At 45.1% G+C, this 13,708-nt stretch overlaps 1 protein-coding gene across 24 annotated transcripts in view; it reads left to right on the top strand.

Annotated features, from left to right (window-relative positions):
- The window catches only part of PLEKHA6 (pleckstrin homology domain containing A6), a 198,971-nt gene that overhangs the window by 157,814 nt on the left and 27,449 nt on the right, over positions 1 to 13,708 (top strand). For 10 of the 24 annotated variants that reach the window (XM_033152754.1, XM_033152748.1, XM_033152746.1 and 7 more), the window contains 4 exons: positions 372 to 425; positions 7,283 to 7,363; positions 12,460 to 12,528; positions 13,330 to 13,410. In XM_033152754.1, the coding sequence (XP_033008645.1) occupies positions 372 to 425; positions 7,283 to 7,363; positions 12,460 to 12,528; positions 13,330 to 13,410 (285 nt within the window). The remainder of the gene's footprint in view (positions 1 to 371; positions 426 to 7,282; positions 7,364 to 12,459; positions 12,529 to 13,329; positions 13,411 to 13,708) is intronic. The other 14 variants (XM_033152759.1, XM_033152763.1, XM_033152755.1 and 11 more) reach the window with 7 other exon arrangements.

Genomic DNA, 13,708 nt, shown 5'->3' with positions numbered 1-13,708 from the left:
ATATGAGAAACTGCCAGGATCTCCCATTGAGAGTCCCTCTAAGGCAGCCTTCCCCAACTGGGTGCCCTTGCAGATGTTTTGGATTACAACTCCCCGCCGTTGCAGTCTGAAACATCTGGAGGGCACCTGATTGGGGAAAGCTCCTCTAGGGAATATGTCCTGGCCTAAAAGGACCACTGAGCAGCCATCACTCACCCCACCCAGCTACCTCTTTTTGGAAAAAAATGCTTGTGAGGCTGACTGTTCCCTTTCCTGTCTGGGGAGCTCTGTGCCTCTCTCGAGCTAAGTTGCACCTAACTGCTTTTGCTTCTTCTTTGTTTTTGTTTGTTTTTGTGTTTCCATTTTGCCGCATGCCTAATGGCTCCTGATAGGATGAACTTTTAGACCTTCAGTTGCAAAGAAACCTAGAGTATTTGGATCAGCAGGTAGGCCAAGCTGGCTGTCTCCCTCTCACTGCTCCCACCACATTTTTGCCTCTTGTCCTGCAACTCCCGCTGCCCCCTCCCCAGCCGTGCTGTCAGGTCAGTGTTGCCTTTCCCTCTCCCCTTTACCCTTCCTCCTCCCCAACATCTGTCCCTCTCCTTCTCTTGGCATTGCGGCAGCACTAGCGAGTCGATGTGGTTTGTTCCTTTCATCATTCTTGTGGACAGTGACACACTTGTGTGTGTGTGTGTGTGTGTGTGTGTGTGTGTGTGTAGGGGTGCATTGGGGAGGGACAGCTGCTTTGCTTGCTTGGACATCTATGGATTCTGCTGCGGTGCAATTGCAGCCGTTATTATTGCTGTATTTGGTGACTGTTGTTGGATTTCTGTGCAGTGTTCTACACTAGTCTGCAGGATGTAAGCAGGATTTAGGGCAGGAATCAACTCTGTTTATAAGAGAGTAATCATGACCCTAGAACTCTGGGTGGCAACCTATGTGTGGGTTTGGTTTTTTTAATGTGAACTGTATTTTGAATTTAGTTTGTAAATTTGAATTTAGTTTTCACTCTGCCCACAGATTCATTCCATCCCAAGCAGAGTTATTTTAAATACAGCACTCAGCCTCGTCACATCAGCACCCAATGCTCCCAGTTGCTGGCAAGACCCGCTGGCACCAATGCCTGCTTTGTTCCCTCTCACTCTGGCCATCTTGCCTTCATGTTCCCCCAGCTGCTGGCTCATCTGGTGACAGTGGCTTGATCTGGGAAGTTGCCTGTGTGTGTGTAAATTTCCTACAGTGACATGGAGTGCCTGATGTAGCGTATGACCCTAGGGCATTGTGGGAAATAAAAGCGGCAGTGGCTTTCATTCAAATATGGATCTTGTATCCAAAGAGCTAATGCATTTCATGTTGGTGGCAGAAGACTAAATATTTCTTAGTATTGGATAAATATTGAAGGAGTAACCTTAGAAAAATGGTATTGAAAATTATGGTTTGTGGCATCTACAGAATATTAAACTCATCATTTGAAAGTAATGAGAAGCTGAACCAATACAGAATATTTTTCTTTACTATCAGGTGTGATTTTTATAAATGTGGATATGGGAAGATGAATATCAATACAAAGAAATTGATAATGACAGAAACTTTGAAAAATGCCTGCATTACTGTTGAGCAGTAGATATTTCTCTTTGTATTTGGTGCATTGGTCATTGTTAAGTGTGCCACTGGGAAGCCACTCTGAGAATTGTAGATCTTCGAGTGAAATTGGGAGTCTCCTGTGGGGGAAGCCATGACTGTTTAAAGCAGGCATCGGCAAGGTTATCTGGCCATGGCCTGGATCAAGCCCACGGAGAGTGTCCGTGGGCTGGACATGTGCAGCGTGATGCTGGAAATCACGTCTGCGCATGTCCATGGCACTGGAAATTGCTTCTGTGCATGCCCAGAAACTGGAAATTGCGCCTGCGCAGAAGCAATTTTTGGCATCTGGACATGCGCAGAAGCAATTTTCAGCATCTGGACATGTGCAGACGCGATTTTTTGGCATCTGGACATGTGCAGATGCAATTTCCGGCACCGTTCGGCAAGTCCCCGCGCCATGCGCGGGAGGCTTGCTGAGCGGGTAGCTCGGTTGGCGGGCTGCTTGTGGGCTGGTAAAACGGCCTTCTTGGGCCACATCCAGCCCATGGGCCGGAGGTTGCCGATCTCTGGTTTAAAGTGATTGATGTGGCTTTAAGTGTATATTGCATATGGGGCCTTAGACTTTGCCTAAGCCATCTAAGCCAGTCCATTATAACATACGGTATTGCAGTAAACCCCATAGTTTAACTATGAGCTGTGTGAAGAAGTACTTTGGTATGTCCTGGATCTTCCAGCGTTCTGCTTCATTGACTGACCCCAGGTTCAAGAATGATGAGAGAGGCAGCAAAAAAGGCCTTCTCTCTATCCACACTATTAAGTTTTATCCTCCTCTGTCATGTTCCCTCTTACTCATTTTTTTTCTAAACTAAAAAAATCCTCCAGTTATGTAACTTTTCCTCATAGGAGAGTTTTTTCTAGCACCAAAATGTAATGGGCAGCATTTCAGAGAAAGCTTCCTTGAAAGTCCTGGCCTTTTACCTCCCACCTAGCAACGCAAATTTCTCTTCCAGGATCACATAATAACATTTTTCCTTAGTGTATATGCAGCATCCAGATTACATGTGACAGGCAGACACATGCCCATCACAAACTCAACTGCCTATGAGGCCAGTGATAAAAACTGCCACTAACAAGAGACCCCCCAGAAAAGTATCCTCCATATGATAGGATGACTTTTAGTCCCACAAAGCATGGGCCCCTCTTCGAGGATCATTTGCCTCTTCCTCAGATTGAAGCTCTTCTTCCCCAAAACCGTGATTCTCCATGATAATGGAAGAGATGGCACTGTGTGAGTAGAATGCCACTATTACGTCTACCAACCCCTCTGGCTCTCTCAGGTCAGATACTGGGACCTAAAGGGAACATACTTGTTCCCTGAGGACCAGGAAGTCCTTGCACTGAGCATACACCCATGACCTCTGTCCAACATGCATATAGTTGCATGTGCGACATTCTGAACATCCCTGCTGGCTTGCTACCTGCATACTTGTTGCAGGATCATAGGATTAGATAAAGAAGGGGGAGGGGGAGGGAGGCATACTATCTGATCTTTTCTCCATGTCTGATCTCAACAAGAGTCTGGCTGATCAGGTGAAAAGGTGTAGAGGGCACAGACCGAGGGGGGGGTAGTGACCCTGGTGCTTTCAGGTTCCATGGGTGCCTTGGGAGTAAGGCAAGTGAAGGTCCACAAGAAAGCTTTTGCCTATGAAACAGTTGGGAGACTGATAGTAGTTTGTCCATGAGTGGAAGTGAGCCCATGAGTTTTTGTGAAATTTCACTTGTTGGAAGAGGAGATCATTTGTGAATATATCAAGTTTGCATATGGAGCCTTCCCAACCTGGTGCTCTGCAGGTGTTTTGGCTGGGGGCTGAATGGGAGTTGTAGTCCAAACCAGTTGGAGAGCAGCAGGTTGGGGAAAGCTGGTATATGACATTGCGTACAAACTCAGCTATCCGACTCATTTAACCTTATCCAACTTTTGGATAGTCAAAATTGGGTTACAGTTTGGGAAAGAACAGACCAGGGTGTTGTTTTCAAAAAAATAAAATAAAAATAAAATCATTCAGGTCAGGTACTTCATGTTTAAAAAACAGGGACAAAACAGATGGTTAATCTGAGGTATTGAATAACTAAGCATCAGATATCCAACATATTATGGATTTTGTGTGTATGAATGTTTAAGCATGTAAAGGTGTGCTAACCAGAAAGAATGGTTCAGTGTGCATGTGAAATGCATGGGGCGGGGCAGCAATCAATAATATAAAACCAGTTTTTACCATAATGGTTTTGTTAAAACAAACAAACAAACAAACCCATGAATATAAAGCAGCTCAGTATACTGTGATAATTCAAATACTAAGCAACTAACCCAAATGGCCTTCCCCACAAGCTTTGCCTTGAGCTGAAACAATCTTTCATGCACATTTTGTCATGTTAAGGGACACTTGCTGACCTACCCTTGGAGAAACAGGGAAAGAAACCCCTTTTGGGAAAACATCAGCAGAGGAGATTAAGCTGGATTTTTTTTTATTAAAAAAAAATGAAATCTCATTGCAAGTGCTGATGGATGTCTGATGCTGGCCTGAAAAAGTCTGCATTTCAATAAGGAAGCCTGCTCCAGAGACAATCTCATTATGGCTTTGGAGTCAGTAAATCCCCCATCAGTAGAGTAATCATGAAGATGTGCTTGTGTCTGTGTTGGACTGAAGCCACTGAGGAGGAGGAGGCACTTAATAGTGCTCTGGGTTGGGCAGCCGTTGTTGATAGAGACTGATTTAAAACAGCACAATGAGCCCTATTTGTTTGTTATGCCCTGGTGCCTTCTGTTTGAAAGTGTGCAGTGTGTGGGGGGGGGGAGAGAAAGAGATATAGCACCATCAGTTTCACTTGACTAATGGAGAAGTACCGGTATGTCAGCCAAATATCACCAGACTCTTGGGATTTTTGTTTAAGCAACTGTTTTATTATTATTACTCCATTCCATAAAACCTTATGAAGTTCGAAGGAACTGCAAGATCACACACACACACACACACACACAGTAGTTTCAGCCACACAGTGCTTCTTCCCCCCTTCTTCCAGAATCAATCTATGTAACCTAGGCTACAGTGTGCTCTGAGCATGAAGGAGATGCACAGTGGAAGGAACTCTTCAAATCAAACAGCTCCAGATGATTCAAACAAGCAAGCAAACAAACAAAGGCACAAAAACCAAACAAACCCTGGATCATTAGCTAATGTCTAGTGGCGCTGCGGGTTAAACCACAGAGCCTAGGGCTTGCTGATCAGAAGGTCAGCGGTTCGAATCCCCGCGATGGGGTGAGCTCCCGTTGCTCGGTCCCTGCTCTTGCCCACCTAGCAGTCCAAAAGCACGCCAAAAGTGCAAGTAGATAAATAGGTACCGCTCTGGCGGGAAGGTAAACTGTGTTTCCGTGCGCTGAAGCGGCTTTGTCATACTGGCCACATGACCTGGAAGCTGTACGCCGGCTCCCTCGGCCAGTAACGTGAGATGAGCACCGCAACCCCAGAGTCGGACACGACTGGACCTAATGGTCAGGGGTCCCTTTACCTTTACCTAGTAGCCCTGGAGGGAGGGATTTATTATCAAGACTAGATACGACAACCAGTGAGATTTTGTGCATGGACAAAATCTCAGGGGAAGGCCGGTCCATTGGTGCAAATGGGGCACTGCCCCACCAACCTCAGCCAGACCCCACCTTCCTGCCTGTCTTACTTACAAGCAGTCCAGAGGGTGGTGCTGCCTATCAGCTGTCTCCTCCTTAGTTTGAGCATCACCAATTAGCTGGCTCTGCCTGCCGATGGCTCTGGCTGCACCTACTGTTGGTCTCCTTGTCTTGGTCCCTACTAGTCCTAATGGGCGCCAGCCTCCATTGGATAAAACCCATCCCTCCACTTCAAGTGTATCCTAATGGGGAAACTTTGAATCCTCCTCTGCCAGTCCTAAAATCCTGAAAAGGGGAGCAAAGCAGATTCCCACCAGGAGCTAGAGGTGCTTATAGAGACTGGCTCAACTAGCCCTGCATGTCTGGGGAAGAGAGAAGAGGAGGAGCCACTGGTCATCAAAGAAAATGCTCCTGTTACTAAGCAGAAGTAGCTGTTTGCTGAGTAAGCCCCCCCCCCCCGGCTGGTAGTGGTTTTTTCGTAGGTGCATTCACAATAATAGTGCATTAGCGATGAATTTATTCCACTTTCATTTGTTCTTTGACGCTGCCCCCGTGCTACCAGTTTATTGCTATCTGGAAGAGCTATAGGGCAACAAAAGCAGGAGAAAAATGAACCAGGGTGTTTGTGGTATAACAAGTCGCAGGATTTTAGCGGGAAGTTACAGTATATGCACTGATCAGAAATGATGCAGGTGGACTGCCACAACACTTCTGCAGGCACAAACAGTGTTGAAAGTGGAACAGTCCTGGTATCATTATGATTTTGCTTATTCGTTGCATTTGCATCCCACCCTTCCTCCAAGAAACTCAAGGTGGTATATATAATACTCCTCCTCCTCGTTTTATCCTCACAACAACCCTGCAAGGTAGATGAGACTGAGAATGAGTAACTGGCCCAAGGTCTCCCAGTGAGCTTCATGGCCAGGTGGGGATTTGAACCCTGTTCTCCCAGGTCCTGGTCCAACACCTTAACCACCACACCACACTGGCTCTCATTTGTGCTCTTAGGAGCACAAATCATCACGAATGTGGTCCTAAGCCTCACTGGGATTTCAAAGCAGGCAGAGGGAGGCCCAAACATATCTTCACTCAAAGTCTGCCTTTTGTATCAACAAGGTAAATCTTGTAAGTACAGCTCCACCCCATCCTTCATCCTATTGCTAAAGGCTGAAACTGATATGATGTGGGAGATCCATGATCAGATTTCCTGATCTATATATAAAATACCCTATCTCCCTTTAAATCATTTGTGGGTGGCTCTTTGGTAGGAGCAGTGGTACTGAGGGAGGGGGTGTTTAAACTTTTGATCTAAATACCCCCACCAAGCTGCTGTTATTATGTCCCAAAATACAGCTTTGGATGGGTGTGTGGTTAGGGAAATTGCATGGGGGTTGGGGGGTTCGGATGAAACATTATTTCCCCAGCACTGCTACTCCTTGTGTTTGGAGAGAAAAGCCCCCTGTGATGTGAATGGGCTAAGCAGAGGGTGTTATATATGATACACCCACGTGATATGCCTCTTTGGGAACCGTAGAGTGATGTTTTGCCCCAATCATTTCTTTTTAAAGTTTCATTGGCAAACCTGTTTGCGTGGGAAAGGAGCAACTCCAGAAAAGCACATGGAGGATTTCCTCCAGATGCAAATGGTAGTTAGATGAATGTGTGTGAGAGTGTATCAGAACCATGTTTTGTTTGGAACTATGAGGGAAGGAAGAGGAGGACTCAGTTCTTCCTCCTTGTACCCCTGTAGTGGTACTCAGGCTTCCTTTCTTCATGATCCACCAAGTGCACCTTAAATGCAGCCATGCAATTAGCATCACATCTTGTTTAGCCCAGTAATCACTCTGAACATTGATGTGCTTTTCAGTCCCGTGGACTTCCTTTGGGTGTGTGTCTTTGGCTTGTGACATCTGTTCTAAGGCTCCAGTCTAGGTCTTTTCAGATTTATATGTTAGCGGCCACACGTGTTCAAGGCTGAGCTGTAGTGGCTGTGCCTCCGCTAGCATCTTGACGTTTTTCCTTCCTTGTCTGCCGCAGATGAGCGAGAGCGAGACTTTGATCAGTATGGTGAACAGAATGGTGGAGAGCTCTTCCCCTAGGGCTCAACTGTACATGCAAGTAAGACATCACAGCAGCTCTGCCATCAACCATGCCATTCCAGCTGCTTTTGCATGGCAGAACCATTCCGTAGTGTCACCCTTCTGCACCTCACATCCGCATCCATTTGTGAGATGCCCATTCAACATTTCATTCTACAAACGGCATTTATACATGGAGCCCAATAAGGCACCTGTGCCTCTGCCTGACAGTGATCCTAATTCCCTGAAGCATTTTAAGACACTCAAAATCCACATCTTAACCCACAGGTTGGAGGCAGGTGGGACCCTCAACATCTGTGGATCTTAATCTCAGCTGCATCAACAGCTCTGTGCCACCTTATGCCAACCTTTCTCTATCTCTGTTCTCTGTTGATAAGATAATAAAAGCATATATGGCTTAAGTTAAAACCTAAAACTTTCAGTTATGAACTGATTGGCATGGCTTTGGGGGCTGGAGAAAAAAGCCTATCAATGGTTTGTTGGGGGGGGAAGGGAAGACAAACCTTCCTCTTTCCTTTCTGGTATTACTTTTGCCAAATTTAGTGCACCCCTGGAAAATGGTTAGGTACCGGTATTAACATTAGCATATGTGAGCCAAGACGCTGAAGCAAACCCTGTTTTTAGCGCCGGTGCTTAGCGTTGGAATTTGTGAAGTGGGACACTTAAGTTTGCATTGGTGTCTCTTGCTAAGGATAGAGAGTCCTCTACCTGTTGCCCACGCCCTTGTCCCAAAATAGTTTACTATAAAAATCTATGTGGATATGCCAAGATATAGAATAGGATCTATCTAGGCTCCTACCCAAGGAACATATCTGTGCATCAGATCTAGGGGGATGCTCCCTCCATTGTGGGAACGTCCACTGGGAAGCAGAATGATCAGCTTCTGTGCTTAATTTTATTAAAGGGTCATCAGTACCGAGCCCTGGAATTTCATTCAGAAATCAATGTTGAGCTTCAGAACCCACTTGTTGTAGTTATTTGTATGTTTTAAACAGAGTTTATATATGTATATAGTTTTAATTCTATTATCTAATTTTTTAAAAAATGGTTGTTTCCCCCCCCCTCTAACTTTTAGCAATTCTTGTTTTTATCTGTAAGCCACCTTGAGTCCTGTCAGGGATAAAGGTGGGGTATAAAATTGATAATGATGATAATAATAACAACCCAAGCCTTCCATATCAAGTGCTAGGTATGTCTATTTTTGTAGGATCTCCATGTTGGCAAGAGAAGATAATGTCTCTGAGCCATATGGAGAGTGCCACTGGGACCAGTTCAATTGCATGTAGGATTATCAGTGTTCAGAAACTTTGTCTTCCTGGCAGGATTGAGATACTTCATTTGGCCCATTAAGCAATACAGTCAGTGATATCATCATAAAAGCTGCATCTCATTGCCGCTGCAACAAGCCAACCACCATCCATTTATATCTCTAAAGCTTCAGTCATCATTTGGTCACCTTTATCACCAAAATGTACTTTCTGGTGCATTTGCTACTCTTTATATTGTCCAGGTAGACTGTAGCAGAACAGGCTAATAATCACTGGTTAGATGAGATCCTTGACTAAGTTTGGGGATAGGTTCAGCACTGCATTACCTGAATTTGAAAACAGAATGGCATGTTTGATGAGACATTGTACCTCCTATCTTCTGCTTTGTTCACAGCACTGCCAAATTGCCCCAGAGAGTAAGGATATTCTGACAGAAAAGTGCTACATAGCTAGAATTTGTCTAACTCCAGCTCCACCTGGGGGTGGTTTTCACCCCCTGAGAGAATGTTCTAACACAGTTTCACATTGGTGCCTTGTGAAGAGTAGTGGCCTGCATTTCTTACACAGAGGAGCCAACTCCTAGGGACTGAGCTCCCTTCGTCCCTCACCCAATAAATATATATATATATATATATATATATATATATATATATATATATCCCAATAAAATATTTGAGGGGTCCGCCCACCCCTCTATGTTGATGGGCATTGCCATTCAAGTGGTGTGCGAGTGCCAAACCTGGTGATAAATTAAGTGTGGTGGGGCTTGCCCACCTCTGCTCCCAATATTTTATTCAAGTTGGCACCACTGTCTTTACATATTGATCATCATTACCTGTGATTAGTACAGGTAAGGGATAGTTGGAACTGACACGAAATCTATGCTTTCCTTTGTTGTTTCATAGGATCTGTTCAGTCTTATCATTCCTCTCCTCAGGAAAATTATGTCCCTATAGCAGGCACGTCCAACAGGTAGATCGTGATCTACCGGTAGATCACTTGACGTCTGTGGTAGATCACTGGCTCCCCCAAAGAAGCTCAACAACTTTGGCTCCCCTAATAAAGCTCATTTTTTTGCCCTGCATCCCCCCCAAACAGGACTTTCCTTCTTCCTAAAAAATGCTCAACAACAACTTTGACCTGAATGCCTAAAAAGGGGGTAGATCACTGCCAGTTTTTAACTCTGTAAGTAGATCACAGTCTCTTGGGAGTTGGCCACCCCTGCCCTATAGCATTGTGCCAAGTAATATAAAGCAGTCACTTACTGGGCAGAGCTTTAGCACCACCCAGGGCAAAACAGTGATCTTAAAATTATAAAATCAGGTGCTGAAGATACTCAGATACAACTACCATTCTACTTTCTTCCAGGCTGTATAGCCTAAGCCCTAAGACAGGGGTCAGCAACCTTTTTCAGCCGTGGGCCGGTCCACCATCCCTCAGACCATGTGGTGGGCCAGACTATATTTTGAAAAAAATATATGAAAGAATTCCTCTGCTCCACAAATAACCCAGAGATGCATTTTAAATAAAAGGACACATTCTACTCATGTAAAAACATGCTGATTCCCGGACCATCTGCGGGCCAGATTGAAAAGGCAATTGGGCCACATCCGGCCCACGGGCCTTAGGTTGCCTACCCCTGCCCTAAGACAAAGAGCAAAACAAAGCCCCTCCCTCTCTCACAGCTCTCTCACTCACTCACTCACACACACACACACACACACACCATACGGCCATGTGACATCTGGCAAATTGGATTCTGAATAGACATCTTTCCATTGCTTTTAGCTACACACACAGAAAACAGCAACCACTTCCTACTTTATAGGGGGAAAGGTATGGCTAGTAATCTTAGCAGTTATTGCTCAATTATTATTTTAAAGGAAAACAATGCAATCCAAAACATTGTCCATTACATTTCAAATAGGGCAGGATTTGAGTCAACATTTAGATTTGATCCCAGTTGGAATCAACAAGATTCACAAGGGGCCTCAGACAAAGATCTTTCCCAGTCCTATCTAGAGATACCACATATGAACCTGGGACCTTCTGCAGGCAAATCATAGAATCACGTGCCTTGCCACCGAGCTACAGCTCTTTTGCCTAACAATGAAGGTGATAACAGGTGCTACTTAAATGGAGAGTGATGTGTAGCATGGTACATCATGCTCATGGAAGAGACTTTTCTCATATCACCACTCTCTGTGTTAGAGAAGTTCCTGTTGATCAGGTTCTGCCAACTAGCAGTTAAGAACTTATTTTCTCTCAATGTATTATTGTAACATGGTGGCTTGCTTGATAACAATAAAACTCTGGTTCTGACGTGATGCTTTTCTTCTGTGCTGGATTGCATCAATTCTAATCAGTGCCCTCCTGTGATACTCATACACCCCTTCTGGGTAAGTACTGCTGGATATATCACTGTTCCAGAGGGAAATGATGCAAAGCTGAGTTTGGGTGTTATGAATTCACACCAAAGGCCAATGCTCTAAAACTGCCACCTTTGAACTGGCTTTCTTTCTGCATTAGTTGTCCTGTCTGTAAAATAGTGGTTGCTCATAAGCAGGGGAGCTGGACATTGTGTGAAGAACCTCAAATCACAACACTACATGGCTGCATCTTGTGAAATCTATTTACCCCGGGCTTGTGCAGCTTTGAAATTCAAAGCAGGAAATAAACTGGGAATAAAACCAAGGGTGGTGGCGTCTGACTATAATTCTGGATCAATGAAAAGTCTCAAGTTGAAAACAATACAGGATCCCTCCGTGCTCTTGTTGGAGTTTTTCTTTAATCCAGCCTCCCACTTATCCTGGCCTCTCTGTTTCTTGAGGACAGGACTCTGGTTACCTGTTCATCAGCCACCCTTTTATAGCAACGTCCTAGACATTGGCCCCTTTGTGGCATGTAAAGATCTGCACTGCACATGGATAGCCAACACTGCTTTTAGGCCTACAAACCTCAGCAAAAATTATTTCTGGTCTTCCTTGTGTGCTATATGCTACAGTAGCTCTGTATATCTATTAGCTAAGTGTGTGTTGGTAGATAACATGGAGCAGCTAACTTTTGGACCATAGCAATTATCACATTTAGGGGAACTCCCCCATCATCAACTTGAATTCTGTGAGTGCTGGCAGGCCCGGGGAGGGGGAAGAAAGATCACATATTTAAATCTACTCACAATTGCAGCTGCTGCGATTGTGAAGGTGAGCTGCTGCTGTTTATGGTATGACTGGCCATGTGTAATTGCTTGGTGATCTGTAACGTAATGGAGGTTGCATGTCTAACATGCATGCATAGTAGAATAGGTGATTTGCTCATAATCTGAGCAACTGCCAATATATATATATATATATATATATATATATATATAAAACAAATCTATATATATATATATAATTTGTTATAAACTTGACATCTGTGGGGATAGGAGAAAGAGCAATTCTATGCAGCTAGGAAAAGAGCAATTCTCTTACTACAGTACATTGTATCAAGAGCTGCCTCCCTTGATGAGATGAAAGACGGCTGATTTTGAAAGATAGCGAGGAGTTTGCAGCCTAAGCTGGATAGATCCATGGGAACTATGAAGCAGAAACCCCCAGACCACAGTGATGGAAATGCAAGACAGTGTGTGTCTTTCCCTTCGGTTATTCTACCCAGTAAATGTTGCTTAATTAAAAAAGACTTGGTGAAAGAAGGTTGGGGCTTGAGCTGCAGGACCTGAAAACATGGAGGACTTCCCGCCCCTACACACTAAGCAGAAGCAGCCTTGGATTTCCCCAGGGGCTTGTCATGACATGTCAACTTCAAAGGCGGAGAGAGCAGGAATGATTTGTTCCTGTTTTTGCAGGTGTCTCATTTCCCCGAAGCCTATAGAGAGTCGCTGCACACCTACAAGATAAGCGAGCAAGATACAGATGTAAGAGCACCTCCTCCCTCCCTCTTGCCTGTCTGCCTCTTCTATCCCCCCTTCCACAGCCACCTCTCCACCCTCCACCCCTCTCCATTTCTCTTGTCTTCCCTCTCCATTTCTCTTGACACCATTAAACAGGCATCTATTCTGCTAGTGGAGCTGCAAGGTCCCAAGTGCTTGTGGTCACCATCGTTCACCAACCCCGGGCTGTCGTTTTCCTGCCCCATCCTCACCCATTGTACTCTGGGTTTGTGTTTTCATGCTGGCATCATTGTTTGTGAGTCTGCCCTGCTCGGATTGTGCAGCCCCAGCAACCGAGGCTCTAATACCTGGAGGCCAGGTTGAGATCTGTCAAAGCAGATGAATGCCTTCTACTATGTGAACCAGAGTGGAGGACCTTTATCCAGCTCAAGGGCCACTTTTGCTCCTGAGCAACCTTCTGGGGGCCACATGCTAGTGCTGGGTGAGGACAAAGCCAAAAGTGGGTGGAGCAATGAATGCACATCTTTGGACAGCAGGCTAGTTCCTACACACTTGCATCTTTCTCTCTATTCCATTCACACTTGCAAGAATCTTTATCAGAGTGCAATGACACATTCTAGCGGTGTGTGTGTGTGTGTGTGTGTGTGTGTGTAGGTAGACACCCAAGAAGAGTGCAAGGCAGGGCCAGAAGGGGTGTGGCTGAGGAGGAGATGTGACCTGGGCAGAGCCCAAGAGAGATTATGGGGGCTACATTCATTTCCCCACCCCCAACTCTGCTATGAATCTTATATTTTGCCTTTCTTTTCTCTCTTTGCTCCATGAAAGAAGCTCCTGGGAAAGCTCTGTGAGCAAAACAAGGTGATGAGGGAACAGGAGAGGCTGGTGCAGCAACTTCGTGCAGAGAAGGTAAGGGGCGTGTCTCATAGCACACTTAATGCCATAGGCAAGCTGCTTTCTGGTTTTTGGCCAACTTTCCAGAGGCTTTTTGAGGCAGGAACCTTACTGCATTTGCTAGGCTGTGGACATCATCAAGAGGTTTTTATTTTTGTGACAAATGTTTCCAGTTTCCAAAAACAGGAGGCAGAGACGCTAAAAGTGGCCTTTGTAGCAGGAGCATTGTTCATACAGTGTTGTATCCAACAAAGCCATCCCATTGGTTTAAGGACTTCTGCTGTACCTTTCTTCTCCCTGTGTGCCTCCCCAA

The sequence above is a fragment of the Lacerta agilis genome, chromosome 6 (genome assembly GCF_009819535.1).
Source record: "Lacerta agilis isolate rLacAgi1 chromosome 6, rLacAgi1.pri, whole genome shotgun sequence".
NCBI lineage: Eukaryota > Metazoa > Chordata > Lepidosauria > Squamata > Lacertidae > Lacerta > Lacerta agilis.
The sequence above is the reverse complement of the archived record's forward strand: the minus strand, read 5'-3'. Positions and strand labels throughout refer to the sequence as shown.